Source organism: Cetorhinus maximus, chromosome 22 (assembly GCF_964194155.1).
Source record: "Cetorhinus maximus chromosome 22, sCetMax3.hap1.1, whole genome shotgun sequence".
Lineage (NCBI taxonomy): Eukaryota > Metazoa > Chordata > Chondrichthyes > Lamniformes > Cetorhinidae > Cetorhinus > Cetorhinus maximus.
Window position 1 is genome coordinate 391,394 of NC_135900.1, and position 12,061 is coordinate 403,454.

The 12,061-nt window shown below is 39.9% G+C and overlaps 1 protein-coding gene across 8 annotated transcripts in view; it reads right to left on the reverse strand.

Annotated features, from left to right (window-relative positions):
- Positions 1-12,061, reverse strand: part of osbpl8 (oxysterol binding protein-like 8) — a 262,935-nt gene that overhangs the window by 63,029 nt on the left and 187,845 nt on the right. For 6 of the 8 annotated variants that reach the window (XM_078567629.1, XM_078567627.1, XM_078567634.1 and 3 more), the window contains 2 exons: positions 8,928-8,998; positions 230-310 (listed from right to left, as the gene is read on the reverse strand). In XM_078567629.1, the coding sequence (XP_078423755.1) occupies positions 230-310; positions 8,928-8,998 (152 nt within the window). Of the gene's footprint in view, positions 1-229; positions 311-8,927; positions 8,999-11,475; positions 11,739-12,061 lie in introns of those variants that run through there. The other 2 variants (XM_078567635.1, XM_078567632.1) reach the window with 1 other exon arrangement.

Genomic DNA, 12,061 nt, shown 5'->3' on the forward strand with positions numbered 1-12,061 from the left:
CTCATCTCAGGTCGTGGGTATGGTTGGCATGGTAAACACTGTCATACTGATGCTGCAAGGGGTATTCTGGGCCTGAGGTACATTTTAGGGGTGGAGTATTTTAAGAGAATATTTTAACAAAACTGTGTTGGAACCAAATTTTCTGAAGTTCATTCTTAATTTAAGAAAGAAAACATGCACAATCACGAATACATTTTCTTTTAAGTACTATTTATATGATTTAATATACCTTAAGAGACTCCTTTTTGGTGAGTTTACTCCCAGGTGAGATAAGATCCTTTTCTGTTCCATTGTAAAGCTTGGATTCTGACTGTAACAATGTAAAATAATATGATTAACAAAGACTGGAGTTTTCAAGTACATATTGTAAAGAAACAAAATGGCTAAGCTAGCTGGTCTCCAGAGAGACAAACACTAGCCATTATGTTGAAGTGGAAGCATTGCAAAGGTACTTTGCATTCACTTTTTCCCCACTGACTGCTCAGTTAAGTTTATTTCATTTAAGTTTTAAACTGAAATAGATCAATACAGAGCTTGAAAGATGCAGGGATATAAACATACGCCACCTACCCCATCACCAACCCCAAAGTCCAGTCAAGAAGATGTTAAAATACATGTAACAAAGGCAATCGTCAATAGTAATAAGGGGATTAATTACAGAAAAGTATCTCAAAACGTAAGCCGGAAATTGCAGAGATATTAAGATGAAAGCAAAAGACTGCGGATGCTGGAAATCTGAAATAAAAACAGAAAATACTGGAAAAACTCAGCAGGTCTGACAGCATCTGTGGAGAGAGAAACAGACTTAACGTTTCGTGTCTGTATGACCCTACTTCAGAGCTCCAGTCTAGGATCAAAATACTCAAATGCTGTATAAAACTGCTGCAGAGCACATACTTACAGCCCAAACATAACCCAAATTTAGCAGCTCTGAAGAAGGGTCATAAAGGTTTGAAACGTTAACTCTTGTTTCTCTCTCCCCAGATGCTTTCAGACCTGCTGAGGTTTTCCAGCGTTTTCTGTTTTCATCACAAAATCTGCAAGATTGGTCTTCAGCATACTGAACTAACACTCTAAGGTGACCAATTACCTAAACTAATTTTTTTCAAAAGCCACACCACCAACAACCACCACCCTACCACTGCCCCTTAAAAGCATCTCCTTTCATATTTATGGAAACCAACACTGATCTCCTAAGCCTCAACAAATCCTGGATTACTGTCAATGGGCTCTCATTAATAATCCAGCTAAATTTAGCACGAGGGAAGCACTATGCTAAGTGATTACATAGGAGCTAAAAAATAATGTCAGAAAAGTAGCACCATGCAATGGAATGGGGGATGGAGTGGGAAAGGGGGTGCAGTAAACAGATGGGGTCCTCATAAAGCTACTCCTATTACCAGCTATTAAAATTGGAAACTGAGGAATTAAGCAGATAATAACATCACATGTGCCACATCCATTTGAAATTACCCATTATGACAGAACACAAACATTCAGCATGTGTGCAAATCAAAAAAAATCTATCGAACTGAAAAGATAGAAAAATTGCTCTAGGCCGTATATAAGTAATGCAAGAGAATATCAACTAGCAAATTCACACTTAGATAATGTTTAACTTTGTTTGTTTTGGTCAGTGTAGACTTGCGTTTACTACCTTGATCACCAGGATCAACTTTTTGTTAGCTGGTTGTACTATCAGAGTTAAATTATCAATATGGGGTTGGAAATGCATCCAGCTCCTTATTTCTGCAACTTATAACATGTTCATCTTAACAAGATGAAAATTGTTCACTGAATTTATTATATAATTCTGATTCCAAAAACAAAACCTATAATTACATTGACTCCATTTGGCAATTCACAGCAAGCTGGCACGATCTGGAGATTGTTTCAGCAGTTGCAGCCTGAAACATTTTCAAGTTCTTTTTAATCCAGCTTAAGTATCAGATCAGTAATGTGCTTTTAGATGTCAGGTCTTTGGTACTTTGAACAATTTGCTTTACAAATATTCAGCCAAAATTGCAGTGAAACTTTCAGCAATCTGCGCCTGGAGATAAAGGGCATTGGTGAACCAGTTTTGGTTACCATTACTGACACTTGCTTTTTATTTCAGATATATTAATTGAATTTAAATTTCACCAGCTGCCGAGATAAGGTGTAGTCAATTATAATACAGTACAAGGGAAAACGTGATCAATAAAAATGATTTCTTAAACTATATTTCACAAGTACATCTTTGGCTGTAAAACGCTTGAAATGCCTGGTGGTCGTGGAAAGCGTTTTATATTTGCATAAGTTTCTCTCTTTTCTGATTGCAAGAAAAATGCCTTTTACTTTACAAATATTCAGCCAAAATAGGGTTATTCATTAACATTCTCACTAGTGAACCATTTATCAACAGCATCTTGCATTTATTTTCAAGGACAAAAAATTCATGTTGAACCACAGGAGATATTAGGCAAGGTGAGCAAAGGTTTGGTTCAAGAGTGGACTCTGAGGATCCTGAAGGAGAGAGAAATGGAGGGGTTTAGGAAGGCAATTCCAGATCAAGAGGTTGAGGTCACTGAAGGCTAATTTCTTTTGAAGAATGATATTTAATGCAGCAGCTATTTCTACTTTGAGACTTAGCTCACAGTTTAATTCAATAATTAAAAAGGTAATAAACAGCTAAGATTGTAACCATGCTCATTATACTCGTTGCTGCTGATGGCTAGAATGAAGGTAACAAACAGCATTATTTCAGTCATGAATTAAATGACTACCCTCTGTGCATGCTCTCTTCAAAGCGAGTAACCTACTTCTTGAAGTTTAGGCAGTTCAATGCAGGATACCATGAACCAACATTTAGAGACACCTAACTATATCTCAAACTCGAGTACAGGGAGGGTGGGTAGCACAAAAACTGGACCAAGAGAGCCTCCTTACAACAAGACATTAAAATTAGAAACAAGGTAGAAGTTAAATGAAACACCAAAAAACAAAATCTGGTGAAATGTTTTGAGGGAGAGGTAGAGGTATAATGCAAATTTCTTCATTTGTCCCTGGGATCAGTGTGTCACTGGCGACTTGTTTCCCATCCCTAATTGTCCTGAAGCTGCCTTCTTGAACTGCTACAGTCCATGTGATGTAGGTACACCCACAGTGCTGTTAGGAAGGGAATTCCAGATTTTTGACTCAGCAACAGTGAAGGAACAGGGTGTGCCTTTGTTATTTCTGGTGCCTAGGTCAATGCCAGGCGGTCCATCCAACTGGTTTGGTACACCTGAGTGGCTTGCTTGGCCATTTCAGGGGACAGTTAAGAACCAGATTGCTGTGGGTCTGGAGTCACATATAGACAAGACTGGGTAAGGACAGCAGATTTCCTTCCCAAAAGGGCATTGGTGAACCAGTTTTGGTTACCATTACTGACACCTGCTTTTTATTTCAGATATATTAATTGAATTTAAATTCCACCAGCTGCCGAGGTGGGATTTGAACTCGTATTTCTGGGCCTCTGCATTACAATTCCAGCAACAATACACGCTATCGTTCCCCTAAGTACCACCAGTGATAAAATTAAAATTAAGCTGTCACTGGGAGATTAAAAAAGGTTTAACCCAGAAATAGACACAGTACAGCAGATGGGATGGCAATTTGGTTGCTGGAAGGTGGACAATGAAAATGCCCAGAATGTTTATTGTGGAGGCTGTAAGGAACCAACCACAAAAGCAGCAGTGTAAAAATTAAGGAGATGTGCATGTTCCCAAGAGATGGCAGGTCTGACTCCTTACTGATGAGCCAACAAAATCAGACTGTACAGCCAAAGGCAGTCAAACAAAACGGTTGACTTCAAAATAACAGAACGCCAACTGAGTTAAAACTTACTGGTGTACAACATTCTACGGCAAATGGGACAGTGAAAGAAGAACAAATGTTGGCAGCCTTCCAGGACCAATTTCTGATGACAGCACAGATGGTGTATGTTAACAATCTGTACTATCATGCACTATATCTCTCTAACAAAGCGATGCTGAGATGAATTACAGCACCTACACCGGTGTCTTAGATAAGAACAGATTTAAAAAGACTTGCATTTATATAGCACCTTTAACAACCACTGAACGTCCCAAAGCTCATTAGAGCTGTTGAAGTACTTTTGAAGTATAGTTAATGTGGTAATGCAGGAAATTTCTCAGCACAGCCCAGGGGTCAAAGTAGATACCCTCTGACCCAGATGACTTGTTGCACAGTACATCCCATTGAGTCATGAGGAATCTTCCAACTGAAATGTGCTTGACTTTTAAATGCCCCCTGAACAAGGGCAATTAGGGATGGGCAATAAATGCTGGTCTAGCCAACAACACCCAGATCCCATGAACTAATAAAAATTTGATGCTAGTAGAGTCAATAAAAGCTCAAAGGGGTAATGGAAGTCCATAAAGTTAAACAGCAACTACAAGCATAAGGCTTTAGAAACTGTTTCCAGTTACCAACAGTCACAGATTGCAACTTCTTTCGAGTACAATCACAGTTCTTGGTTTTCCAGGAGTGGGACATGAACCCACAACCCTCTGTTTCAAAGGCGAGGGTGCTATGAACTGAGCCACAGCGAGGATGGAATCTGTTTGGAGGATGATTATAATAAATTAAGCAAATGTTTTGACAAAGAATTGAAGGAGCAAAAGTAACAAATATAAATAAAATCTCAAGTAACAATCAAGAGCTTTTCAAATCTTTACATTACAGCTAAACAGTAAATAAAACTTGTCCATTTAAAGACAATGCTGGAGCACTGACATTGGATGGTAAAAAAAGAATTGTTAAATAGTATCCTACATTGGAAGAGGGTGTAGGATTTTGCAAACCTAAATTCCAGGTGATGAACAAGCTGAAGTGATTTTGTTTCAATTAGCAGGGTGTCTGGCACTTAAGCAGAGACTCAAAGTGGTAGCAGCCAAGCTTAGAAGCATTCATGTATACATTGTGGTACCACTGGAGTTTAATGGGCTAACATTCGGCAGCCTATCAACAAATATAGACGGTATAAAGAGAATCTAACCATCTCTCTCACATTCAATGGTATTACCATCGCTGAATCCCCCACTGTCAAAATCCTGGGGGGCGGTTACCATTGACCAGAAACTGAACTGGACCAGCAGTATAAACACTATAGCTGTAAGAGCAAGTCAGAGGCTGGGAATTCTGCTGCAAGTAATTCACCTCCTGACTCCCAGTACCTATGAACCATGTACAAGGCACAAGTCAGGAGTGTGATGGAATACTCTCCACTTGCCTGGATGGGTGCAGCTCCAACAAAGTCAAGAAATTCAACAATATCCAGGACAAAGCAGGCAATAGAGTGACACCCTATCCACCACCTTAAACGTTCACTCCCTCCACCACCAACGCACTGTGGCAGCAGTATGTACCACCAACAAGATGCAGTGCAGCGACTCAACACAGTTCCTTCAACAGCACCTTCCAAGCCCATAATCTGTACCACCTAGAAGGACAAGGGCAGCAGATGCAAGAGAATATCATCACCTGCAAGTTTCCCTACAAGGCACACACCATCCTGACTTGGAAATATATATGACTATTCCTAGGCTGTCGATGGGTCAAAATCCTGGAACTCCCTTCCCATCTGCACTGTGGGTGTACCTACACCCCATGGACTGCAGCACTTCAAGACGGTGGCTCACCATCACCTTCTCAAGGGCAATTAAGGATGGGCAACAAACGCTGGCTTAGTCAGCGGCTAAGACGAATCTTAGCCCAAGAGTGCCCTGGAGATTTGCAGACCTGCCTAGATCAGACATTGCATTAGGTTGACGTGTTTCATAACTTCCATGGAAAGAAACAAATATAAAAAGATCCTTGAGACAGATAATCCACATAAAAAATTATACATCCCTGAGTTGTAAAGGAATTAGAGATGGAAATTTGCTAAGTTATAAATAAAATTTTTGGAAGTTAAGTAGCTTAGCTGAGAGTCATGTAAGAACACAAGAGATAGGAGCAGGAGTAGACCATACAACTCGTCAAACCTGCTCCTCCACCATTTAATACAATCGTGGCTGATCTTGGGCTCCAACTGCACTTTCCCATTCAATATCCCTCGAACCAGAGAGACTCCAGCAGACTGAAAAGTATTACACATGACGAGCAGGTAGGGCAGTAATAGTTTTTTTTCTCATGAGTCTATGCATAACTTGTTCAGCCACTGGGAATGGTGCATTGGCCAGAAACAACTCAAATAATGTGAATGAAAATACATTTGTCCAAAAGGCCCTGAATTACCTTGTCCAGAGCAACCAATTTCCAGGCCCACATAGGGACAGTCTGAGGAATGAATCCTTCGACAGGGTGATCAAAGTGTAAGTATACAACATCCTATACAGTCTAAGTGCTCTTCCAGAAACCAATACATGAAAATTTTGCATTAGGAAGAAAGTCTTCCATTTATGTTGCACCCTTCACAACCATATGAAGCTCCAAAGCATTCACAGCCAATGAAGAACTTTTGAGGAGTTCTGTTGAGGTCCCACAAACAGTAACTTGATAATGACCAGATAATCTTAGAGCATTATATTTTCTTGTGATCAAACATCCTAAAGGTCAGCAGAATTGTTAGTTCCAGGTTGGTTCTAAATTGCCCTTCAAGCTCCTCACAAAATTCCCTTCTCATTCTTGCACACATAAAAGGATCAGAAAAGATTCGGCTTATTGTCTTCTGAAGCTGAAGGCTCCTGATCGGCTGCCGTTACATCATCAGGAACCTTCTACGTCATCTCCCAAAGGACCCCTTCTAACATGTGGGCTCAGGATATTATTCACCTGATGCTAGTCTGTTCTGATATTCACACTTCCCAGAAGAGGCCGGATTTGTTTCCCTTTGAAGCCCAGTTCTCTAATGCTGCAATGTTCTCCCCTTGGCAGTTGCTGAAAAATGGAAGCCTATCTGAATCCAACAGATGGAAGGCCTACAGGTAAAAATCAAGCAAGGACCAAAATTTTCAGAGCTTAAAAAAGAATGACATGGTCACATTATTTTGTATTGAGTTACCCAGAGGTTGAGTGGTTATTCAAAAGTTTGGCATTTGACTGACTGAGAATCAACCTGATCTAGTGTTAATACATTATTTTATGAGCATTAGTAGTAGGGAAAATGCTAGTCTATTATAAAGGATGTGATAACAGGACAATTAGAAAGTATCATCGGGATTAGACGAAGTCAACATGGATTTATGAAAGGGAAATCATATTTGACAAACCTACTGGAGTTTTTTTTGAGGGCGTAACTTGCAGAATAGATAAGAGAGAACCAGTGGATGTGGTGTATTTGGATTTTCAGAAAGCTTTTGATAAAGTTCCACATAAGGCCTCAGTGTGTAAAATTAAAGCACATGGGATTGGGGGATAATATATTGGCATGGACTGAGAATTGGTTAGCAGACAGGAAACACTATGTGAATAAACGGGTCTTTTTCGGAGTGGCTGGCGGTGACTAGTGGGGTGCCGCAGGGATCAGTGCTTGGGCCCCAACTATTCACAATATATATCAATGATTTGGATCAGGGAATCAAATGTAACATTCCCAAGGTAAAAGCAAAATACTGCGGATACTGGAAATCTGAATCAAAAAAAGAAAATACTGGAAAAACTCAGCAGGTCTGACAGCATCTGTGGAGAGAGAAACAGGGTTGACGTTTCGAGTCCTTTTTCTCTGAAGGGTCATACGGACTCGAAATGTCAACTCTGATCCTCTCTCCACAGATGCTGTCAGACTTGCTGAGTTTTTCCAGCATTTTCTGTTTTTGCAACATTCCCAAGTTTGCTGATGACACAAAGCCTGGTGGGAATGTGAGTGGTGAGGAGGGTATTAAGAGGCTTCAAGGCGGTATAAAGTGGATAATTGTGAAGTTATCCACTTCGGTAGGAAAAACAGAATGGCAGAGTATTATTTAAATAGTGATAGATTGGGAAATGTTAATGTGCAAAGGGACTAGGGTGTTCTTGTATACCAATCACTGAAAGCAAGCATGCAGGTGCAGCAAGCAGTTAAGAAGGCAAATGGTATGTTGGCCTTCATTGCGAGAGGACTTAAGTACAGGCGCAAGGAGCACAGGAGCAAGGTTATCTTACTGCAACTGTACAGGGACTTGCGAGACCACACTTGCAGTAGTGTGTGCAGTTTTGGTCTCCTTACCCAAGATACTAACTGTAGAGGGAGCACAGCGAAGGTTCACCAGGCTGATTCCTGGGATGGCAAGATTATCGCATGAGGTGAGATTAGGCCGACTAGGCCTGTATGCACCAGAGTTCAGAAATGTGAGGGGATCTCATTGAAACGTATAAAATTCTGACAGGGATGGACAGACTGGATTGCAGGGATGATACTTCCTCTGGCTGGGAGCTCTACAACAAGGGGTCACAGACTCAGGATACGGGATAGATCATTTAGGACTGAGGGTGGTGAACCTATGGAATTCTCTACCACTGAAAGCTGTGGAGGACAAGTTACTGAATATATTGAAGAAGGGGATAGATAGGTTTCTGGACTCTAAAGGTGTTAAGGGGTATGGAGAGAGTGCGGGGTAAAGGGTTGAGATGGAGGATTAGCCATAATCATATTGAAAGGCGTAGCAGGCTCGAAGGGCCTCATGACCTACTTCTTTTCATATTTTTTATGTTTCTAAAAGCAAGGTAATGCATCTAGTTCATTCAACCTTCATTGCTCATTATCTCAGATTTATCACATTCTACATCATTACCTGGGATCTGAGAACAGGTCAAGCTGAAGATTAATAAATATCGCAATAAATACAGTCAACCACTCTCATATCAATGGAATTAATAGAAAACACATCTTCAATTGACATAAACTGGGCTCAGCCCTGCAGAGACACAGTGACAGGACAGAGAAAAACAAATATCTATTGTACCTTGCTTTTTGATATAGTGTGTGTAGCATCATCCTTTGAGAAGGACACATCATCTCTACCTTTGTCCAAACCTAAGAGAAAAGGTTGTTCATTAATGCTCGAGTGTAAAACAATCTTAACAGATAGTTGAAGATGACAGCTAATTGATCACATGTACTAGCATTCAACTTTTAGGAGTGCATTGTGCACCTTGGGCTAACCTTCTGGCTTGCAGACCTGAACAATATTTATTGCGAACAACTAACAGGTGCAGCTCAGTATTTATCAAAAATAGATGCGTAAACAGAGTTCAGCAATTTCTCTCAATGTGGTGCCAATAGCCTTAACATCATCAGCAGACATCCAGTTCAAGATTTTCACTCAGCAGATTCAAGTTTCAAGTTAATTATTGTAAACTTCAGAATATAAATCATACTGCTCTGTAAAAGTTCTCCCATATATAAATACTTACAAAGAGGTAAATATTGAAGATTTTATATGCAGTCGATCCTGTGTGTTAAACTGTAATTTGCAACACTCAATGATCAGAAAATAGATTAGGAAAATTATTTTTAATATCAATAGATGTCCCAGTGAATACAAGGCCCATTCCACTGCAGTACACTGTACAGATCATATCTACCTTAATTGTCCTCAGCTTGTTGGCCTTATCAGGTGGGAGTGCTACCATTTTCCTCAAAGTCAATCAGTTGGGGAGGGGAACTAGAGCGAAGTTCCCACACTTTTGATTACTGTTCAGTGATTCTTTGCATATAGTTAACCTCACTTCCAAATTAAATGCTTCCAGATTTACCCACAAATGGATGGTGAAGCAACTGACTGAGATAAACAGATTTTTTTTTTGTACTGCAGGCAATTTATAAACTTGTGAATCAGTAATTATGAATTTGATTCATGCAAATAAAAAGTTATTGATATTTAAGCAAGCAGGCATTTCAGTTCCAACTTCAACAAGACAACAAACATGTGTAATCAATGCCTGTAATGTTTCGTCAGCCTGGTATCACAGAAAAGTAATTGATAATTTAGAACATAGCATTTCAAATGGTTCACTGATACAAGTATTCTGAAATTAACTTCAAATAAACACAAATCATCTTTCCCCCATCCTTCATTTTTGAAAAGAAATCCATGGCTTGTTCTACTTTTCCTTGCCCTGATGAAGCCATCCATCCCAGTGTTTCTCTCTAAGCATGGCCATTGCTGGGGTTCCCCTAATGCTGCCCTGAGACATTATTATGAAGCTGTCGGGCTAAGTTTATGCTGCCGACATCCAGTTCCACCTCGTCACCACTTTCCTCAGTCCCTCAGCCACCTGTGTCTTTAGGCTGTCCATCTGATTATCATCCCAGCTGGCACTCCCTCCCTGAATAGATTCCCTTACCCCTCCCCTTCTTGCCTCTAAAATCGGCATCAAAATCTTACTCTTCAGCTGTGCTTTTCATCAGCACCCCTCATTCCAATGCATTCACTCCACTCGACTACTCAAAGCAGCTGGGCATGTTTTTTTGTAGGTTAATAAACTCTGCTCTTCAGAGCCCTACAGGATCAATTTTATCAAGGTTGGTGATCATGAAAGGTTTCAAATAATTCACAAAAAGTAATGTACAAATTAAGAGAGTTATATTACTTAAACATTTCAGATTGCGCATAATACAAATATACTTCACAGTGAGTACATCAAGTATTCCAAAAATGAAAACTGTGATACTGTAAATACCTGTGAAATTTCTCAGGTATTCTGTAAGTTAAATTAAAATCCTTTCCTCCCTTGCGAGTCAATCATGAAGAAGTTCAGTGCTATCGGTTACTGCTTTTTAAAAAAACTTGCAACAGCCTGTCTAAACGCAGTTCACCTCAAATCATCGAGTCACCAGAAACCACTGCCAGCTAATCATAGTCATTTTTGCAGCTAATATTTAGAGGTTGTTGTCTCACCACCAGCTGCCAGTAAAATTATCAACAAATTACTGAGGGTCTGGCATCACCTGAGACTCACTTTCTATGGATTTTGCAAACTGGGGTTTATTTCCACTCACTATCTGATGGAGGACAGTGCAGGACAGAAATGTAAATAGGGAGCTGAGTTTGTTCAAGTCAGGTTGGTGTCAGCCTTCCAAAACTTGCACTGCAATGTAAAAGCACCCCATTAGAGCTACATTAGGCATTGCGCTTTCAACTTGTTGCGTCATTTAGTCTACTGTAACTGCTGAAAGGAACAAAACCCATTTTTCCTTAAATGTTTCTCTTATTTTCAGGCAAATAGTAAGCGTGTTGGAAGTGCTGCAAATATTCCATGTTGTCTGAAATAAACCATCAAATAATTCTGCAAGGAGAATGATTGATGAATAATTTAAGTCAAACTGGGAAGAGAGAATTACATTTTAGTTTTCATACATGTTACATTATTCTGCATTTAATCTAAAAAGAATAAATAACTGCCCTCTAAGCTATAACCTCATTATGCTTTGTGCCTTTTTACAATTTTACTTTCAATTAGTATTCAAGACACTTCTAGTTATGATATGAGAAGAGAGGTACTACAAACCTGGCAATAATGGAGGAAGTTCATTGTAGCCACCAAAAGATGCATTTCTCATGAGTTTTCGTCCATCAGTTCTGGATGATAGCACACTTGGTAGCCCAGCACACAAGGAAAACCTACGGCGCATCAGACTCTCTTCCTTCATGTTATGGTTGTTCTAAGTCAGAGGTTTTCCCATAAACTGAAATCACTGTGCTGCTCAGGTGGAGGCTGTTGCAATTGTAGCTGCGAGGCTACTAATGACTGAGTGAGCAACTAAAGGGAAAATGCTGGTCCTTGTGAACAAGATGAACCAATGTACACTCCTCCCAGCAACTGGACCATAGGATGGCAAATGCGTAACAACACAGGCAAGTACCTTCTATTTTTTCCTGTGAATTCAGAGCACACTTATCCTTTATATAGCTATGCTGATTAGGTTGTAATACACAAAACCCCAAAGCTTTTCCACTGGATTCTGAACACTCAGTATGGTGCCACAGGAAAAAATTCAGACGACAATTAATCATTTCTGTTAAAGCTTTAAAATCCATATAGCAACTGGCATCTCTGTCTATCGGTGAATTTAGCTCCTTCACTGATTCCTCCT